The sequence below is a fragment of the Sus scrofa genome, chromosome 14 (genome assembly GCF_054392235.1).
Source record: "Sus scrofa isolate SSC_HxYL_T2T_F1_AM1 chromosome 14, Sscrofa_HxYL_maternal_Yorkshire_Landrace_v2.0, whole genome shotgun sequence".
NCBI classification, from domain to species: Eukaryota; Metazoa; Chordata; class Mammalia; order Artiodactyla; family Suidae; genus Sus; species Sus scrofa.
Window position 1 is genome coordinate 72,759,630 of NC_139396.1, and position 20,855 is coordinate 72,780,484.

The 20,855-nt window shown below is 54.5% G+C and overlaps 1 protein-coding gene and 1 non-coding gene across 4 annotated transcripts; both read left to right on the top strand.

Annotated features, from left to right (window-relative positions):
* The first annotated feature begins 218 nt into the window (after positions 1-218).
* Positions 219-20,637, top strand: DGCR8 (DGCR8 microprocessor complex subunit). 3 transcript variants are annotated; one of them, NM_001444678.1, is given in 15 exon segments: positions 219-358; positions 4,610-5,635; positions 6,083-6,242; positions 7,865-8,007; positions 8,141-8,423; positions 9,728-9,925; positions 10,081-10,182; positions 10,789-10,887; positions 11,991-12,073; positions 16,239-16,339; positions 16,557-16,663; positions 17,154-17,255; positions 17,403-17,530; positions 18,480-18,593; positions 18,999-20,637. In NM_001444678.1, coding segments are annotated over 14 exon segments (2,424 nt in total). In that variant the 5' UTR covers positions 219-358; positions 4,610-4,915; the 3' UTR covers positions 19,083-20,637.
* MIR1306 (microRNA mir-1306) lies at positions 5,017-5,096 on the top strand. The gene has a single exon (NR_035395.1). It is a non-coding gene; the product is annotated as a microRNA mir-1306 (primary transcript).
* Positions 20,638-20,855: the final 218 nt, after the last annotated feature.

Consider the following 20,855-nt stretch of genomic DNA (forward strand, 5'->3'; position numbering starts at 1 on the left):
GGCCTCCGCCTTTCGCGCGGCGAGCCCCGCCCGAGCAGCGACCGTTAGCGCGGCCGCGGCCTCAGCGACTGGTCCCGCCCGCGCGACGCGCCATTGGGCCGCGCGCCGTGGCCGCGAGCGCTGCGAGCCGTCGATTGGCGGTCTCCGCAGCCCGCTCCGCAGTTCCCCCAATGCGAGGCAGCCGTGCTCAGGATTGGCCGCGCGCTCGAAGGCCCGCCCTCCGCTCGCCCCGCGCGGCAGGCGGGTCCCGCAGGCCGGAGAGCGCCCGCGCGGCCCTTCTGGAGGGCGGCGGCCGGGCCGGGAGGGTCTCCGCTGCGGTCGGGCTGCGGGCAGCTCGGGCGGGCCGTGGGCGCCGGAGGTAGGTGCGGGGCGCGAGGGGCGCCCCGCGGCCGGGCGGGCGGGCGGCGCTGCGGCCTGCGCGAGGCGCGCCCTTCCCTTCCCTCCCTCCCGGGCCGAGGCCGCGGGCCGGGGGCGGGCGGGAGGGCGCGGGCCCGGCCACGCGGAGTCCGGCCTTTGTGAAGCATCTTGGCTGCGGGCCTCGGAGCGCGGTCGGGAGTCCTGCCGCGGCCAGGGGTACCGTGCTGATTGCTTTGCTCTCCGACAAACACCGAGGTGTGAGGAGGCTCTCGCCCCGTGGGCCCGAAGCCATAGATGGCTTTCAGGCGGGAAAGGTACGAACAGGGGCGGTGCTCGCCCAGGCCCCTGCCCGGTGTAACATAGTTTGGGAAATCTGAGAAGTCGCCCCAGTCTTCTCCACCAGATGCTCACAGACTGAGTGTCACGTAGATGATCGCGATGTGGTTCTGTCCTAACAATGACCCTGATAGAAATAAGTGGAAGGTGGCAACCTGTTGACAGTGATACTTGTCAGGTGTCGACCAGTGTACTTGGGTTCCTCAGGGTAGGAACTTGACTTGTTTTGCATGCTTGCATGTACCTTTCTATCTGGTGCATGGCAGTCCAGCCTAGGGCTGGGAATTGTGCGGGGCCAACCGCTAGGCGGAGATCCTGTTTCCTGGTGCAGACTGGACTCTCAGTAGAGTGGACCAAACCCTGCTGCGGGTGGTAACTCACCAAAGGGAGTGAATGGCCAGTCAGCAGTGCGCCTGTGAGTGCAGGACATGAGGCCGATGGGTGACAAAAGGAATGGATGAGGTCATACTGCCGCTGGGTTGGGCAGGAGGCTGCAGCACAGAGGTTTGACTGAAAGGCAGCAGCCACAGCACTGGACCATCACAGACGGCGCCTCCATGCCAGCCCAGCAAGTGGACTCCAATGAAGGGCACTGTCCAAGCATCTTGGGTTTACCCTGTGCCGGGGACCCAGGGGAGCCTGCTGCCAATCTGCTGCTGGCTCATGGTCCACTTGGCAAGCAAGATTTGCATCCCTGTGTTTAGTCCGCTGAAGAAGTAGTGAGGCTGATGATGGGAGAGCCACCCTCTGAGCCCTTTCTGGCAGGGCACTGTGTGGGGCTATTTCCCCAGGGCTTTATAATCTGTGACCTTGAGGGTAGGCAGATGAGTGTGACTGGTTTGCTCAGTCTTGGCCTCCACTCTTTGCTGATCTCTTCCAGCATCCTGGCTTTAATGCCATCTCTCCCTGACCTCTGCACCTCCATCTCCAGCCCTTGGCCTCCCTTTTAAGCTACAGTCTCACACTTGTAGCTGCTTCTGCATCTCCATGTGTTACTTTGATGCCAGGTAGCCACGTCCAAACCCACACCCACCCCAAATACTCCCCATGCTGCCTTCACCGCTTTGCCACCACATGGCACCTCTGTCCTTGAGTATGGAGCCACTTGTAGTCCCCTAGGAGACCCTCAGTTCAGTTTCTCACCACCTCCAGCTTAGCAGGTTGGTCCAAGTTGCCTGGGGAGCCTCTTTATTCTCTTCTTCACCCACCTATAGAAAAATTTTATGGACACAAAGTGGTTCTTTTAGACTGCAAGGCTGTAAAACTGAGGCAGCCCTGGCTGGAGCCAGCTTGCCTGGGTGGTAAAGCAGCTCTAGCACTTTCTAGCTGTGTGACCTTGAGCAAGTTGCTTAACCTCTCTGGCTTTAACCCTTCTCAAAGTGCTGTGCGAACTGGTGAGTGACAGTGCATAAAGTGCTTAGAATAGGGCCTGGCTAAGGGTTGGCTGCCACTGCTTATCTTGGATCCTGTGTGACTTCTTTGCTTGGACCCTCCTGTCCAGTGGCCCATCTTTCTCAAGATAAGAGCCAAAGTCCTGGTCTCCCTCACCCTCACTGACCAGGCCTCCTATTCCCACTTGGCATACTGCTCTTACTTGCTACCTCTGGGGCCTTTGTTCTTCTCTGTTGCCTGGAACATCCCCTCCTCCCATGCCCACTTCCTACCTCGCTCCCTCCTTTCTCTTCAGGGGGAAGTTTGCTACCCACCCTTCCCCAATTCCTTGCTTTGTTTTCTCTTGAACGCTTCTCAGTCTTAGTTGTTACTTGTCCATCTCTCCCACTAGAATGTGAGCTCTGTGGTGAGATACTTTGTCTGTCTCACGTCCTCGGCATCTAGAATGGTGTGTGCACCTTGTGGAAGGCGTTGACCATTAAGGAAAGCTAGCAGAGGGAAAGGGAAGAGTTTGGCATGTCTACGCTGTGGAACTCCCTGAGCTCTACTGTTTGCAACTCTTCAAGGCCTCCTACCATCAGATTTTAGCATTATCATCTTCTACACTGGCTGCTCTTAGCCTTTGAGCATGGTTGCAGGCATCCCCGTCCTGTACAGAGTGTGTCTTCAGTTCCCCCCATCTCCCCACATCTTCATTTTAGTCTTCTCCCCAGAATCATGAGTTGGCTCTTGCTAGGGCCTCTGCACACCTGCCTGAGCCGAGGGGTTTGCTGGTGGTTGTGTCTGTGTCCTGTAGCGCTGGGCACGCTGACCTGTGTGTCCTTCTCTGGGATGGTCTTTCTCTGTTGCCAGGAGACCAGCCCTACTCCACTTAGTGTTCCTTGTGCACGTTCACTAAGGTTCTGAGTCTCATCGCCTGTGTGCAGTGTTTCCTTGATCCTTAGCACCTTTGTCAGATGTACCTATGGGAGGTATTGTGTTCCTTTCCCATTGAATTCAGAAATATGGGGACATCGTAGAATCTAGGAAGCTGACAGGTCGGTAGTCATTGTCCTCTTGTCCATGATAGTGCCCGCATCAAAGCAGTGGTTAGTGAATAGTTGTGGGATGAATCGATTAAATCTAAACAAGACTCTGGTTTTTATGTTGTGTCCACTTCAAAGTACACCTCCCACACTCTGTCCCTTCCTGTAAACTTCTTAAACCGGTGATATTTGCTGTTTCCTGTTCTGTCTGCAGCCAGCAAGCAACCCTGAGTGGCGTGAGCATGCGTGTATGTACATCTGTGTGCATGGTGTGTTCATGCGTGTGTCTGCACGGTGTGGGGATGTGCGTGTGTGCATGTGTGTGTGTCTGCACGTGCTTTTGCCCCGATGCCCACCCTCCCGCAGACCTCTGGACTGCCTCTCACCTACCTCAGTCTTCCCTTTTGTTTTGCTTCCTCTGGAGTGGATGTCCCAGGGTTGCATCCTCAACCCTCTTCTTGGTCAGTGTTTCCTCTCTGGGAGGCCTCTCCTTGCCCATTTGTCCTGGGCCAGTCCTGGCTCCAGAGTGGTGGCCTCAGCCCCTGTGGGACAGGTCTGCCTAGAGGCTCTGTCCACTCTGTGCAGGCCCCGGCCTGAGTGCCACAACGCTTGTCCTCAGCCCCTCTTGTCTCTTCTCTCCACCGCCACCGGTCAGCAGTGCTGTCAGTTCTGTGCCTGCTATTCTCGAGGGCTCTGTCCCTGTCTCCAGAGCCTCTTTCACCCCTTTGCCCTCTGCCTCGGGTGTAGGCACTGTGCCTGGCATGGCTGTTGGCCTCCCTTCTCAAGTAGGGACTGAATGGTGGCAGGTTAGTCACTTCACCCCTAGTGGCTTGTTGCTCCCAGGATGGAGCCAGGCTCCAGGTGTCTCCTGCGCCCCCGCCCTGACCCACCCTGACCAGGCCCCCTTCCCCACAGCCACCACCCCTCCTCTCTTGAGAACAGAACCTTGCCACCTTTGGGCCCCCCAGCACGGTGCATCACTATCCCCATCCATGTGCCCTGGGGGTCAGGGGTAACAGAGCCCCTGGCCGTGCCTCTGAGGCCCTAGTGCCGCAGAGTTGAGCCGAGGGTCTCACGCTGGCCTGACTGCCTGGCCCTCGCAGGTGAGTGGATTGCTATCGATGTGGTGCTGGAGGGAGGCCACGCATCTCTGTGTGTCCCAGAGAGGGCCGCACACTGTGCAATTTGCCTGGTAAACCGAGTTGGGGATGCTGTGGTGAAGTTTAGTGGAGATTTTTTTTTTTTTTGTAATCCTTTTTGAGCCTGAAGATAATATTGTTTTTGTGCTTCTGAAGTTGGAATTACAATGAACAGTTTAAATTTGGATTTAAATGATAATTTAGGTTCTGAAAAAAGTGAAGGTTGATTGTTTTGAAGCCTAAAAGATTCTCTCAGGCAGTATTATTTTTAAGTTCTGACCACATGTTAGTAGCGCTTGGTGCCAGGGAAGCGGGAGGTCTCTTGTCATTTTGTGACAACATCTTTACGTCTCTTCGCAGGTGGAGGAAGACAGGTGCCCCTCCGGCATGAAGACAGACTCGCTTAGTCGTCAGTCATTTAAGCTGAGTGCATTGTGATTTCCAATAATTGAGGCAGTGGTTCTAAAAGCTGTCTACATTAATGAAAAGAGCAATGTGGCCAGCTTGACTAAGCCGCAGCGCGGGCAGGACGGCACCTGGGTCTCGACGGACTTGTGCATGTTAGCTGTGTAGATTTATGTAAGGTTTTTTTTTTTTTTTGTTTTTTTTGTTTTTGTTTTTTTTTTAAAACTCTGGTCTTTTAAACTAGTCTTAAGCACTTTTACTATGGAGACGTGTGAGAGCCCCTGTCCTCTCCCGCGTGAGCCCGCAGGAGGAGCGGTCATGGAGAACCCAGCTTGCCCCCTCCCAGCGCTGCCCCATGGACAGTCTCCACCACCTCCCCTGCAAACGTCCAGTGATGCAGAGGTAATGGACGTTGGCTCTGGTGGTGATGGACAGGCCGAACCCCCTGCCGAGGACCCGCTCGACTTCTACGGAGCTTCTCTTCTCTCCAAAGGATCCTTCTCTAAGGCCCGCCTCCTCGTAGACCCGAACTGTAGTGGCCACAGCCCACGCACTGCCCGGCACGCACCTGCGGTCCGGAAGTTCTCCCCTGACCTTAAGTTGCTTAAGGATGTAAAGATTAGCGTGAGCTTTACCGAGAGCTGCAGGAGTAAGGACAGGAAGGTGCTGTTCACGGGAGCGGAGCGCGACGCGCGGGCAGAATGCACCCTGGCCCTTAGCCCTGTCAGTGGAGACGTGCATGCTTGTCCTTTTGGCGGGAGCATTGGTAACGGGGTAGGCATAGGGAGTGAGAGTGCTGATAAGAAGGATGAGGAGAATGAGCTGGATCAGGAAAAGAGAGTGGAGTATGCAGTGCTGGATGAGTTAGAAGATTTTACTGACAATTTGGAGCTAGATGAAGAAGGAACAGGCGGGTTCACGGCTAAAGCGATCGTGCAGAGAGACAGAGTGGATGAAGAGGCCTTGAATTTCTCCTATGAGGTATGTTGGCGGCCCCTCCTTTGGAGCACTCTTAGCGAACCCCAAAGAGAGGTGTTGGAATTGTGGCACCTTTTGAAAGCCGGTGTTGCAGGGAGAAACACTGACGTGAGGTGGAGCCATTAATGTGAACAGAGAAAGCTGCCAGGAGTCCAGGTTTTCAGACTTTGCTAATGAAAAGCTTGGCCGACAGGTCTGCCTCCTGCCCTTTGTCGCCGCTGAGCTGGAAGGAGCTGCTGGCCACGCCCCCTGGTGGCACGAGCACCTGCCCGAGCCTGTGGTTCAGCTGTTGGTTTCATCCCATTTGTTTTTCAGATGATCACGTGCCATAAAGGCCCACCTAGACCCCTTGAGAGCGCCTCCTTTCTCATTGTCACTGATGCTGTGACGCTTGCCGTCGGGCAGGAGCTGGGTGCTGGGGCCAAGGGGTCTGAACAGCATGTTTTGCAGGACGACTTTGACAATGATGTTGATGCTCTGCTGGAAGAGGGCCTCTGTGCCCCCAAGAAGAGGAGGATGGAGGAGAAGTACGGAGGAGACAGCGACCACCCGTCCGACGGGGAGACAAGTGTGCAGCCGATGATGACCAAGATTAAAACCGTGCTCAAAAGTACGTTGGGCCAGTGAGCACTGAGCGTTACCGGGTGGCTTGGGGCTGCCCTCTGAGGGCGGGAGGGTCCTGTCTGTGTGGGGAGGTGGAGAGGAGACGCCCAGACCCAGCTGCAGGTGGGGCTGGAGCAGTGTAGCATGGCGGTTGGGGGCAGGGCCTTTCAAGGAGGTTGGGCAGAGGCCAGAGGTGGGTGCCAGCATGGTGGCTGGTTTGGGTTCTGGGTTCTGTGCTGACTGTTGGGGAAGTGCCTGGAACCGGGCAGGCATTGGTACAGTCTAGTCTGAGCATGTCCTGGTGTGCAGCATGGCTCAGGCACTGGCAGGGGCAGAGGTGGAAGACATGGAGGTGTGGCTGGGGGCCATGCGTCTGCCCGAGGGGACTCTGGTTGGAACAGGAACCTGGGCCTCAGAGCCTCTGGAAGGTGGTGTCAGTGGTCTCCCTGGGCAGGTAGAGCCGTGGCTGTTCTGAATGGGTTAACAGGGTGCCTACCTGCCCACCCTTGGCACTGCTGTATCTTTCCCTCTGCAGCCTCCTCCTCCTTGACTGCCTCTTTCCCAAGAACTGTAGGCTGGGCCTTGAGGCCACAGACTGTGAGCTGCCTGCGAGCTGTCTAGGCGGCCTTGCTGGCTCTGACTGCAAGCTGTCGTGAGCACACTATGGTCCCATGTTGTGCTCTGCTCGGTTAGCATGTCCTCCACCTGACTTAGCCCAGAGCTAGTTTAAGGTGGCTCCTGGCCCAGTCTTGGGGTGGGGTGGTGCTGCCTGATGGGGTCTGTGTGTGTCCAACCTCTTGTTCTCTCCCAGGGCCGTCCAGTGTTGGCTACATGTGGGTGTCCAGCCTGGCACTGAGGGGGCACTCCCTTTTCTGTGAGGGTCACTGGTGGTGTTTTTTGTATATTTACGTTGCTAAATTTCACTTGGTTTTTCACCTTTGTTTTCAAGTCTGTAAATTGTTCTCAGTGTTTGTAAGGAAATTTTTATTTTAATCTTTGCCATGTGCTTTCCCCCGCAGTCAGGTCTGTTGGTGGCAGCAAGCCTCAGGCCTCCTTTATAACTATAGAACACAGATGCGTGGGAGTGGTGCCACACACAGGTGTGGAAGTGGGGCGGTTTGAGGCTGTGCTCTGTGTGCTGCTGAGAGTGCAGTACAGTCTCGACGAAGGCTTGTCACTTGCTCGTGGAAAGCCGGGGTCCACAGGAGGGACTTACTAGCCAAGCCCGCCCAGCCCCTGAGGTACCTTGGCCTCAGCCAAGTGTCAGTGGTGCTTGCCAGCTGTGGAGGCAGGGCTGAGGTGAGGCCCTGTGTCTCCCAGGACACTGTTCCAGGCTCTGTGTTTTGCCAGCACTGTTCTGTACAGCATCCTGCTGCGTCGAAGGTCTTGGGGTCTGTGGGTCACACCAGGTGACAGGTGCCGTTACGGTGTGCACAGTTGTGCAGGTGGGAGGTGCTGAGTGGCAGGCGCAGCACTCCCCTGCTTCTGCTTCTTCGAGCGTCTTTTTAATGTTTGGTTGAGCTTACAGTTGTTACCTGCCATGGGTTGTAACTTTGAAAACTTCCTGATGATTTTTACACAGTTTTAAGTGTTTTCAAGTGATAGTAGGGTGTTCCTGTCTTCACGCAGGCCGCGGCCGCCCGCCGACAGAACCGCTGCCCGATGGGTGGATCATGACGTTCCATAACTCTGGAGTCCCCGTGTACCTACACAGAGAGTCTCGAGTAGTCACCTGGTCCAGGCCCTACTTTTTGGGCACGGGAAGCATACGGGTTAGTCTTGTCATTGCAGCAGGAGTGTGCGTGTCTGAACAGGTTGCGTTGCAGGCAGATGGGCAGGTTAAAGGAGGACGTGCAGAGCTGGGGTGGCCATCCTGTAACCCATGTTGTGGTTTCACATCTGCAGAAACACGACCCCCCTCTGAGCAGCATCCCCTGCCTGCATTATAAGAAGATGAAGGACAGTGAGGAAAGGGAGCAGAACCGGGAACTCGCCCCTGGTGGGGAGGTATCCCCTGCCAAGCCCCCGGGCCGATCTGCGGAGCTGGAGCTCCCCATGGAAGAGCCCGACTCCTTGGGGGCCGATTCAGGGCCCCCAGACGAGAAAGACACACTGGGGGCCGAGGCCGCACCTGGGGCCCTGGGGCAGGTGAAGGCCAAGGTGGAGGTGTGCAAAGATGAATCGGTTGGTGAGTCTCCAGAGTGAACTTGGTCCTTCATGCCCGAGGAAGGGGCCATGCGGGCCCATCCCCTCCCACCCTCCCACAGTTCTGAAAAGCCGTCTCCCGAGCCCCACGCTGCCTCCCTGCATGGTACTGCCACGCAGATGGCCTTTCTCTCTGGACATGTTTTCCATCTTCCATCAAGTCTTGCTTTTCTGTGGATGTGCTTATGTGGCATCCTGATGTACCGGGCGCCTGTGGAGTAAGCCTCTCCAGCCACACAGTGTGGGCGAGGCCTTCCTCTCAAACCCACAGCCGCCCTTGGGTATGTGATGTCCCCCTTCCTCCTTCCTTCCCTCCTGTGTGTCTTCCTCAGTGGCAGCCTGTTTTAGCTGACCTGCTAAATCTTTCAGAGGGCTTAGTGTTTTTGGGATCCCCAGTTGTCTGTGTGCTGAGGTCTCTTGAGCGTGAGGAGCTGGGGCGGGGGGCACTGCTGCTGAGAGCGTGACAGAACCCTCTCAGGAGAGGCTGGTGCAGTCTCAGGCAGCCCACCATCCCACTGGCTCCTCTGTCTGTATACAGGCTTTTCTTGGGGGCACAGTTGGAAGGGATCCCTCTCTCAAGACTCTAACTTAGTGGTTTCCCCCTGCTTGGTGTCATCACACGCACACACTCACCTAACACCTGAGTATGCTCCTGCTCTTCTGAAAATACCTGCCTCCCACCTCTGACCTAACTGCATTTGTTTCCAGACCCACTCTTATGCACCCCGTGTAAAGAAATAGGTGGTTTTGATCAGTACTTAAGAGTAGCTCAGGTGGAACCTTGGACTTGGGCTTGAGCTGGGTGCAGGCAAGTGTGGGCATGAGCATGCCACATGGGAACCCCATGGTCCTGCGGGGAGGCAGGGACCTCCTGAAGAGGGTGGGGAGGAAGAGGCACAGCAGACAGGGTAGGGCCGATCAGTGCCAGGGCCCCCAGCCACCCAGCACTTTGAAGGTGGGAGGTGGCTGTGGGGCTGGCTTAGTGCCTCAGCTGCTGGTTTCTGTAGAGGGAGAAAGGTCCAAAGACTTATGTCTTTGTTCTTCTTAAGGTTCCTTTTTCTTTGTTTTTGTATTCTTGTTCTTACTCTAAGTAAACTTAAAAAAAGGACAGAAAGTTGTCCAAAGGGGAGCTGGCAGAGTGAAGGGACCTGGGCCTTTGCTTCCCTTGCCCTTGGAGAGGAGAGGGGAGGAAGTGTTGTGTGGCCGGGACCTGTTTTGCTTACTGAGCAGAGGACAAGACGCTTAGGTTGGGAGTCAGTGATTCGGGTCACTCTGGATCTCGTATAGACCTCGAGGAATTTCGGAACTACCTGGAGAAGCGCTTTGACTTCGAGCAAGTCACCGTGAAGAAGTTCCGGACATGGGCTGAGCGTCGCCAGTTCAACAGAGAAATGAAGCGAAAGCAGGCAGAGTCGGAGAGGCCCATCCTGCCGGCCAATCAGAAGCTTATCACCTTGTCTGTGCAGGACGCGCCCACGAAGAAAGGTGCACCGGGCTCAGAGATCATGTCCGCCTGACATTCGGGATGTGTGCTTTGTGGGGCTGTGTGGGCAGAGCCCGTGCTGCCGTGAGGGCTCAGCATGGACACTGCGGGTCCCCAGGGTCCCCTGCTTTTGCTGAGACAGCCCCTCTCTTCACAGAGTTTGTCATCAACCCCAACGGGAAGTCCGAGGTCTGCATCCTGCACGAATACATGCAGCGCGTCCTCAAGGTCCGTCCCGTGTACAACTTCTTCGAATGTGGTGAGTTAGACCTTCCAGCTCAGCCCCAGAGGTGTCAGGGCCAGTGGAGTGGGAGCCCCCTTCAGCCTCTCTGCTGGGATAGAAACGGGTGTGGGGATTGGCGGGGAGGGTCAGATGGGCCAAGAGTGTCAGACTGTGCCCTGTCAGCGTGACCATTCTGCTTCCCACACCCCCATCCTGCGCTGCCTGGACCTGAGGCAGGCCTCCCCACTTTGCCTCCAGGGGTCGAGTGAGGGGCAGGTGGATGAAGGGCCCATAGGTCTGTACTGGCCACCAGCTGTCCTCTTCGACCATCCTCAGCACTCCTTTGTGAAAAGTAGAACCTCGGCCTCAGTCATTTTCCTGTCTGGCCCTCCGTCCTTTCTCCGTCTCTGTCCCTGGCAGCACTGCCTCTTGCCCCCTTCTCCTGTCCAGTTTGCTGTCCATGATCCTTGTATCCCTTGATTTCCTGGCTTTGTTCTCTGCCTGCTCTGTTCCTTGGCTCTGTCTCTGTGCTCTGGGACCCCCAGACCCCCACCTCATACATTGGCCTGAGCAGGTTGTATATGTACCAATGCTCTTAATGTCTGGGCAGGTGTGTTTCAAGATGCTAACTTTAATTCTTAGAGAACCCAAGTGAACCTTTTGGTGCCTCGGTGACCATTGATGGTGTGACCTATGGATCTGGAACTGCAAGCAGCAAAAAACTTGCAAAGAATAAAGCTGGTAATGTGCCTGCCTGGGCAACAGACTGGGTCGCCCTGCCGTGGGCCAGGGAGGGGTGTGGCTGGGGCACATCTGTTTTCTGTATTTGTTCATACTTTGACTTTTTAATATTATGTTCTCACTGGAGAAAATTCAAACAGAAAAAGTAAAACATGAGAAATGAAAGTAGAAGGCTCTTCTCCACTTGACAGCTGGGCCGGAGCCTCCCGCCCGGTCCCCTATGGCTCACAGATATTGAGGTGTGCTCACCGCCAGCCAAGCCCAGGGCCCGTTTGTATTTAAGCTGAGCAGAATGTGGGTGTGCTTGGGGGGCAGCATGCTGTTGGCATTCTTGGTTTTGTTCCCTGAATCCTTCAAACTCCAAATTTGGGGTTGCCGCTTGCTGAAGGGGACCCAGCAGGCACTTGGGGATGCTGGTGTTTTCTGGTTAAGGCCCGTGAACCTCTGACCATGTGCCGCCTCTTGCTTTATTCCTGGCACTCCTGGGCATTGGCGTTCTTTTCCAGAACCATCTAGCCCCAGTATCAGGCTTATTTGGCCTCTCCCGGGGAGTGGAGCACATCACAGGCAGGTGTTGGATGCACCCCAGGTCCTGGTGGGCCTCTCCCATGGTGTTGTTTGCAGAGCGTGTTGGCTTTTTTTCGGTCTCCCTGAGTCTCAGTGGGTGGGGCCTTTGTGCTTCGGTGCTCAGGTCCCTGGGCCTTGCTTTGGTGGCAGTGCTGAGATCGATTGGAGTCTGTTACCGACTGTCCTGTGTGTGGCTGCACTGGGCTCGCATGCTCTCTGCCCCAGCCTCCAGCAAGCTGGGCGTTCCCGGGGTCCTAGAGCGGGAACCAGCAGAGGGGCCCAGTGTGGAGGCTCCAGTGCTCTACTGACACCAACACCCCTGCAGGGCCAAATGCCACACACACCCCTGTCCACTGGGCACCTACACTCAGATTCTGTCCCTCCCTGCCATCTGTCCTGCAGACGCTTCCCCATTGTCCCCTACCTGGCCGCTGTTCCTGCCTGTTCCCTTGGCCTGCTTGTCCTCAGGGCCCTGTCCTTATGTGTCCTGAGCTCCCTGCTGCTGGGCCTTCGCTCTCAGGGTTCTCTCTCCACAGCCCGGGCTACGCTGGAAATCCTCATCCCTGACTTTGTTAAACAGACCTCTGAGGAGAAGCCCAAAGACAGTGAGGAGCTGGAGGTGAGTGTAGGACCCTGACCTTCTGGTCAGGCTGAGTGGCCCAGGTTCTAGGTGCTCTGTTTCATGCTGCTGTGTGCTGGTGCGTGTTTGGGGAGTAAGGCCAAGGTGTGAGGGAGCCTTGGAGGCAGAGTCTACAAAAGGCTAGGTAGATTATTCCCTATATTAAGAACCATTTAAAACTAAACTTTTTCAGGGAAATAATAGTTTTTCATAGCAAGGTTTTTTGTAGCAAGAGCTTCTCACTCTGAAGAATCCGTTCTTTTCCTTAACAGTTTTATAGATAATGTAATTTATGTACCATAAACTTTGCTCTTTTAAACCACACAATTCGGTAAATATTCAGAGTTGTACCAACCATCATGACACTCCAATTCGGGAACGTCTGCATCCTGGAGAAAGCACAACTGTCCCTGTTATCGGCCTCTCCCCTGCCACCACTAATCTAGTCTAGTCTCCTTCCGAACCTGCTCTGTGGCTCACCCGATACATGGTCCTTTGTGACTGGTCTCTATCTTCGCTGTGGGTTTTATCAGATTGAGGAAGTTTGCTTCCCCTCGAGGAAGTTTCTTTCCACTCCTGGTTCGTTGAGGGGTTCTGTGGAGCTTGTTTTCCTGCTTCTCTTGAGAGGGTCACGTGGATTTTGGCTTTTACTGTACTGACGTGGAGGTGTATTACATTGATTTTTGAATGTTAAACCTTCCATTCTTGGGATAATTCCCACTTGGTCACCATGTATAATCATTTTTATGCGTTGCCGGACTTGGCTCCCTAGTGTTTTGTTAGGGATTTTGCAGCTCTATTTCTAAGGGATGCTGGTCTGTATTTTCTTTCTTTATGTTGTGTTGGTGTTGGTTTCAGGGTAATACTGGCCTCAGAGTGAGTGTGAAGTATTGCTTCTTCTTTCCACGTGTGGCATAGATTGTCAAGGATTGATATTAATTTTTGAGCACTTGATAGAATTTCACCAGTGAAACCATCTGGGCCTAGACTTTTCTTTGTTTGAAGTTATTTATTTATTAATTCAGTCTTACTTGATGTACATCTTCAGATGTTCTGTTCCTTCTTGAGCCCTTTTTGGGACTTTGTGTCTTTCTGGGAATTCTTCCACTTGATCTAGTTTGACAAATTTATTGGTAAATACACAGTCATGGTGTTCCCTTGTGATCCTTCCTGTTTTGGTAAGGTCATGATGTTTCTTGCCTTACTGATTTTAGCAGTTTGAGTCTTTTTTCTTGGTTGGTCTGACTAAAGGTTTGTCAATGTTGTTAATCTTTTCAGAGATCCACTGGAAGTTCCTCTGTAGCCCGGTGGGTTAAGGATCTGGCATTGCTGCACCAGTGACACAGTTCGCAGGTCTGGCTCCATTTGATCTCTGCACTGGGAACTTACACATGCTGTGGGTGCAGCCAAAAAACCAAAACCAAAACAAAGATCTACCTTCCAGTTGATTTTTTTGGTTTGGGTTTTTTGGCCTTGCTTGCAGCAGGTGGAAGTTCCTGGGCCAGGGACAGAACTCTGACCATAGCAGTGACAATGCTGGATCCTTAACTGCTAGGCCACCAGGGACTTCTTTTTTTCCCCTACTATTTTTTTATTCTCTATTTCTGCTGTAGCGTTTATTATTTCACTTATTCTGCCAGTCTTGGGTTTAGTTTTTGTACTTCTGTATTTTGTAGTTCCTTAAGGTTAGGGTGTTGATTTGAGACATTTTTATTTTTTAATTTATTTTTTTCTTTTTCATTGGCATCCATGGCATATGGAAGTTCCCAGGCCAGGGATCAAGTCCAAGCCACAGCTCTGACCTGTGCTGCAGCTGTGGCAACGCCAGGTCTTTAGCCCACTGCACCAGGCCAGGGATTGAAGTGGTGCCTCCACAGAGACAAGCCAGAACATTAACCCACTGCACCACAGCAGGAATTCTGAAATCTTTTTTTTAGGTCTTTTGTCTTTTTATGGCTGCACCCGCGGCATATGGAGGTTCCCAGGCTAGGGGTCAAGTCAGAGCTACAACTGTCGGCCTACACCACAGCAACGCCAGGCAGATCCAAGCCTCATCTGTGACCTACACCACAGCTCTCAGCAACGCCAGATCCCCAACTCACTGAACAAGGCCAGGGATTGAACCCGCATCCTCATGGATGCTAGTCAGATTTGTTAACCACTGAGCCGTGATGGGAACCCCCTGAGATTTTTTTTTTTTTTTTTTTGGTCTTTTGTCGTTTGTTGTTGTTGTTGCTATTTCTTGGGCTGCTCCCACGGCATATGGAGGTTCCCAGGCTAGGGGTTGAATCGGAGCTGTAGCCATCGGCCTACGCCAGAGCCACAGCAACGCGGGATCCGAGCTACATCTGCAACCTACACCACAGCTCACGGCAACGCTGGATCGTTAACCCACTGAGCAAGGGCAGGGACCGAACCCGCAACCTCATGGTTCCTAGTCGGATTCGTTAACCACTGCGCCACGACGGGAACTCCCCTGAGATCTTTTTATAGGTGAAGGTTACAACTATAAATTTTTTTCTGTGTACTGCATTGCAGCCCATGATTTTGCTTTAGTATATGTTGTGTCTATGTTTTCATCTATTTTCAGGTATTTTCCTAATTTCTCTCGTGATTTCTTCTTTGAACTGTTGGTTATTTTAGAAGTATTTTCTTTTCATGTATTTGTGAATTTCCCAAGTTTCCTTCGGTTATTGATTTCTAACTTAATTCGTTGTGGTTTGAAAACACAGTTTGTGTGGTTTCAGTCAATCCTTTGAAGTTTGTTAAGGCTTGTGTTGTGACTGCCTGAGAGGATGTGTATTGTGTTGCCAGTGGAGTGGACAGATGTCTGGGTGGTCCAGCTAGTGTGCTGTTTTTGCTGCTCTCCTTCCTTGTGGGTCTGCTATCATTGAAGCAGACCCCCCATTACTGCTCAGTTGTTTATTGTACCCTTCACCTCTGTCAGGTTTGGCTTGGTGCATTTTGGGGCTGTTGTTAGGTGTGTGTGTGTGTTTGTGATACTGTGATGTACAAGAAGTACGTGTTTGGTCTTTGTCCCCAGTTCCTGAAGTAGCTTCTGTTGATAACGGTGAAGGGAACATCCTATGAATGCCCCCTCAGCTGCACCTGCTTTATGTTCATGAAGTGACCTGGAAACCCTGAGGGTGGGGCTGGTTCCCATAGAGCCCAGGCCAGGGCTGTGCTCGGGCCCACACAGTGAAGCCTCCACAGAAACGCTGACCGGGGCTCAGCGGGGCCTCATGGTGGTGAGTCTGTGGAGGTGTTTGGGGGCGCGTGCTCAGGGACCAGCGCCTCGTCCTGACTTGGGTGAGGGAGAAAGCCCCCTCCCCACAAGAGCACAGGGGGCGCCTGGGGCCCCAGAAGCTGGACAGTCCAGGAAGGTGCCTCCTTAAGAGGCCTCACAGGAGCAGCCAGCAGAGACTTGACTTTGGACTCTGGCTTCCAGAACCGGGTGAACATGTGTCTTGGTTTCAGCTATACTGTGTGTAGTTTGTTGTTCCTGCTACCCTGGAAGATGAGCACATCCCCTGCCAGGGCATGGGCCTCACTTTCAAGTGGGTGCCAGGGGCTACCTCTGGGCTGGCGATGCCTCTGTCACTAAGAACTTGCTTTTCCTCCCTGAACCAATTGGGTATCTCCTATCAAGAACCCCTGGTAACCTTTCTGTTTTGCCAGATCCTCTATAAACTCACCATGGTTTTCAAGCTTTTCTCCAAAGGTTGTTATCTTTCGGTTTCTGACCAATTATCTGATCAGACTCTGACTCAGAACAGGCTTCTCAGGAATTACCATCATGACTCTGGGTTAAGAACCTGACTAGAGTCCATGAGGATTCAGATTTGATCCCTGCCTTAATTAGTGGGTTAAGGATCTGGCGCTGCTGTGAGCTATGGGGCAGGTCACAGACGTGGCTTGGATCTGGTTGCTGTGGCTGTGGCATAGGCCGGCAGCTCTGATTTGACCTCTAGCCGCAGGTGCAGCCCTAAAAAAAGAAACAGAAGTTCCCTAGGCTCTCAGGCAGTGACCTGGGCCCCTGGCCTGTCCAAGTTGAGGGCACCTGGTGGTGAGGGGTGGCATGCTTGGCCAGGTGCCAAGGAGATGGGAGGCAGCTTTGAGGGGCTGCAGACACGGCGGGCACTGCCACTGCAGCTTTGTTTTGTAGTATTTTAACCACATCAGCATCGAGGACTCACGGGTCTATGAACTGACCAGCAAGGCCGGACTGCTGTCTCCCTACCAGATCCTCCATGAGTGCCTTAAAAGGTAGGAGGCTGCTTCTAGCGGTCGGGCATGAGCCTCTCCTGGTTGCCTTGTGCCCTCACTGGTACAGGCTCTCCCTCTGCTCTGCTGGCATGTGCTCGGAGAGGCCCCTCCACTTTAGCAGAGCAGTGTCTGGGGAGCGGGATGTGCTGTCTCTGGGGGCCCTTGGAGGGCCTTTCCTCCCCCTCAGCTGATGTGCCTGCTGCGTTTCCTCCCACAGAAACCATGGGATGGGGGATACCTCTATCAAGTTTGAAGTGGTTCCTGGTAAAAACCAGAAGAGTGAATATGTCATGGCGTGTGGCAAGCACACTGTGCGCGGTTGGTGTAAGGACCTCCCCGCCCCCAGGCACACACAGCACTTTCAGTGACCCCTGGGGCCATTGCCCTGCCCCCCTACCCCCCACATTGACATCTGAAATGCCACCTGAGGCACAGGGCTGGTCATCTTGGCTGGGCTGCATGCTCCCCTGACCAGTCCTCTGTCCCTGTGAGGGGACAGCAGCAGGACCTTGTGCTCGTGGTGGGCACCAGCTGTGCTTACCACCTGACTTGGGTTATTTAGAAGAAATTTTAACTGCTGCAAACACAGGGTGTTGGTTGGGAGGTGATGCGTCAGGAGGCCTTGGGCAAGGCCTGGGTGTGTTTTTTGTTTCAGTGGCTGCCAGGCCCTCCACCGAGACCTGTCCTGGCAGGTGGGCTGGGCAGGGCATGGGACAGACCCTCATCTGAGCCAGAGGCCCCATCTGGATGGGGGCCTAACCTCGGCTCAGCCCACCTGGTCAGTGGTCGTCCCTGGTCCTCACTCGCTTTTCAGACCCACCGTGGACCTGCCTCCCACCATCTAGAAACCTCCACAGCCCAGGACACCTTCTGGACACTCCCTGCCCCCACCCCTGCCCTGCAGGATGCCCCCTCTGTATGTCTGCAGATGTGGGTGTAGGGGGTGGGAGGCTTTGTGAACCATGGCCTTGGTTGTGTTCCGATCTCAGGGCAGAGATGTTGGGACGAGGTGTTCCCTTGGATGTCTTGGTGTTTGTGACTCCCTTCCTGCGTTTCCTCACAGGTAAGAATAAGCGAGTTGGGAAGCAGTTAGCCTCTCAGAAGATTCTTCAGCTTCTGCACCCGCATGTCAAGAACTGGGGGTCTTTGCTGCGCATGTACGGCCGTGAAAGCAGCAAGATGGTCAAACAGGTAGCTGGGGCCCTGCCATCACAGAGTCAGGCAGCTGTGCTCTTGTCTGTGGCTGCCTCTTGGGCTTTGTGGGGGCATTGTGCTGTCCCTGATGATGCCTGCCTGTGGAGGGGCCTGGGGGCAGGCAGAGTTGGGGGACTGCCTGGTAGGAGGTGTGTCCTGTCCTCCCTGGGGCTAGAGGGAGTGTGAGCAGACACTCAGCTCTCCTTGGCCACTATTTACCTCGTATGTCATCTGCTTTGTTTCTGCTGTTTGGTAAAGATTGAGGTTTTAGCCAACACCTTTAGGTTTTTGTGTGTTTGGGGTGGAGCAAAGCACAGGCAGGGAAGTGAGGTTTGTGTTCTTTGATAAGGGCCTGGGCACCCACTGAGTGGCAGGTGGGGCTGGTGGGGCCGGTGGGGCCGTCCCTAAAGAACTCCTGGCTCTGGGCAGGACAGGGCTGGTGAGGGAGGGGACACTGGGCCCAAGGTGCTTGGATGTGCTGAGCAGTGCAGGGGATGCTCCTGCTCTGTGCTCAGGTAACCTCTGCCCTGCTGGGCTCTGAAGAGCGAGAGGAAGCCCCTTGAGCTGGATGGCATGGTCCTTTGAGAGTGGTGGAATATGGCATCCCAGGGCCAACAGGTGTCCTCAGAGGTGGTTCCTCACGGGAGGGGCCCTGCAGGGCCTGCAGAGTGCTCCACATTGGGGGCCCACAGGCTCCGAGGGCCCCAGTGCCAGGGCGAGTCCTTTCCCATGATGTGCTGTCCCTGTAAGCCAAGGTCGTGCTCAGTCAACCCAGTCTCAGGGCTCTGGGCAGTGAGTGCCCACCCAATGGCCGTGTTGGAGGCTGAGGGTGTTGGAGTGGCCACCCCATGTGAGGAGGAGGCAGAAGAGAGGGCAGTGTGGTCAGGAGGGAGCTTGTGTGCCCGTGGGGCCCAGGCAATCCCTCGAGCAAGGCTCTGCTCTCCAGGAGACTTCGGACAAGAGTGTGATTGAGCTGCAGCAGTTTGCCCGGAAGAACAAGCCCAACCTGCACATCCTGAGCAAGCTGCAGGAGGAGATGCGCAGGCTGGCAGAGGAGAGGGTGAGGCTGTGGAGCTGTGTCACCCGGTTCTGGGCTAGAGCTGGCACCCCTGGCTTCCCAGCCTCTTGTGTGTTGGCCTGGGTTTCCCGTGGGTCCCTCACTGGGGTTCAGGAAGCTTTGAGTCCCTGGTGGTTGTGACCTCTGTGACCCTCCACTTCTGGGTGTGCATCCTGATTCCCAGGGAAGCACCAGCACACCGAGCTCTGTGATGACATCCACAGAGACCCTCCTGCCCAGTCCCTCCCCCATCAGCCCACTCTTCAGGCCCTCCTACTACTACACAGGCCGCCTGGTGCCTGGCTGATGGGCTCTCCCTGCCCCCTGCCCCCTTCCAGAGCTTCTTGCCCAAAGTTGGGCTGTGTGTTCCCACAACACCTGCATCCCTGACCTTGGCTTTTCTTCTAGGAAGAGACGCGGAAGAAGCCCAAGATGTCCATCGTGGCCTCTGCGCAGCCTGGTGGTGAGCCCCTGTGCACTGTGGATGTGTGAGGTGGTGGCCAGGCTCAGGGGCCGCCTGCTGGGGAGACCTCGCCTGCTCACTCTGTGGCCTTGAGCCTTCAGTCTAAGGGCCTCCCCACCGCAGTGTTTCTGAGGCCGGAGACAGCCAGGGCTATGCCGCTTTTCCCCGGGGGCCACCCACAGGTCTGGGTGGACGAGCTGAAGCATCAACTCACCTACCGCACAGGTGGAAGCTGAACGTGCGGAGGTCGCTGTGGACCTCTGCTTGTGCGGACTTGCTACAGACCGGTTTTATGAAGGTTTTCATGAATTTTAGTACATAACACGCACTGACAAGAAGTGGTGGCATGAAATGGGAAGGCCCCATGCCCGGGGCTCCCATAGGCACCAGAGGAACCTGGTTAGAAGGCGCACACTAGCACCCCATCCCCTTCTCCACCTCCTGTGATTCCTTTTTTCCTCTGAAAAAGTTGGACTATTTCAGACCCTTTTGGTTTAAAATAAACACGGTAGCAGAACTAATTTTCAGAGGTTGCAGGAAAACCATCAAGGTGACTATTCTTTACCTTGAAATGCATTGCCAGTGGGTGAAGGTGCCTATCCCTGCCTGGCTTGGGATGTGGTCCTTTCTGAGTAAGTCTTAATGCCCCCCCCCTCCCAACATGCCTTCTCAGACACTGAGGCCCCTCACCTTTGCTGGCCTCTGTTAACTTTTTACTAAAATTTTGCAGTTAAGTCTGTCTGTCTGCCCATTGATTTTTAAAGCTTTTATGATATTTTAGAGTTTGGAGAAACTTTTACAGTGAGAGTAGAAAATAGATTTGGAATCATGTAGCAGATATGAAAATTAATGCATTTTAGCTCACAAACTTATTTAAAAAGGAAACAAGGACTTTCAGTGCAGTGCATTCTGTCACATGCTGGAGTGCCTCTCCAGAGCTGGTGTATGTGGGGGTGGCACTGGATTTTAAGAGCAGCTGCCCTGTGCAGCCAGTCCTGGTAACCAACCAGGTGACCCCTGTGGACAGGTGTGGGGTAGGCTGTTCCCACTCCAGTCCTGGGACACACTGGGACTCCTGGCCCTCAGAGCCTTTGGAGGGTGCAGTGTGCCCTCTTGGCACTTCCCTCATGGATGGTGTTGGTGGCTGTTTTCAGGAAGATGTTTTTCTTCCCTCACTTGCCCTGTGACCAGAGTGGCTCCGGTGATCTTTATAAAACTCACAAATCAAGTTGCTGTAATTACACACTTGCTTGTGTCTTGCCCCATCTGCAGTTGTGAATAATCATTTGACTGTAACTGCCCTTAAAACAGCCAGATGCGCCATTGTGAACCAAAGCTTTGTGCACACTGGAGGCGAGTAAGCCTCACCTTGGCCCCCCACCAAGTCCTTCCTTCCTGTCCCCTGTGTGGGTGCAAGTGTCCTGTGAACACAGCCATGCTGTTGGGGCAGAAGGCAGGGAGGGCCTGTGCTGAGGTCACCTCCATGTGGCCAACACCCTTTGCAACCTCCCAGGGGGTGGCTGGGCCATAGCTCTAAAGATGAGCCTGGACTGTCTGAACACATAAAACTGTCTAAAAGGAAAATAGCTGGTCTGTCTTTCTTCCAATGGTGGGGGGGGCACGGGCAAGCATGAGCCCTGGACTGGCCAGCTCTCCCAGAGTCTCCCAGGGGCTAGGGCAGCATCCTAACCCCCACCCTCCTGCCCACGCTTTGAGGACAGGGCTGAGCCCTGAGCCTGCTATGCTGCCTATGTGGGGAAGATCAGTGGGTCCAAGACCCACACCCAACTCTCCTTGGGGCT

Coding starts and splice junctions, on each gene's coding strand:
- DGCR8 (NM_001444679.1), top strand. CDS start 6,149: ATGGAGGAGAAGTACGGAGGAGACAGCGACCACCCGTCCGACGGGGAG. Junction 6,243..7,864: donor GATTAAAACCGTGCTCAAAA/GTACGTTGGGCC, acceptor GTCTTCACGCAG/GCCGCGGCCGCCCGCCGACA. Junction 9,926..10,080: donor GGACGCGCCCACGAAGAAAG/GTGCACCGGGCT, acceptor CTCTCTTCACAG/AGTTTGTCATCAACCCCAAC.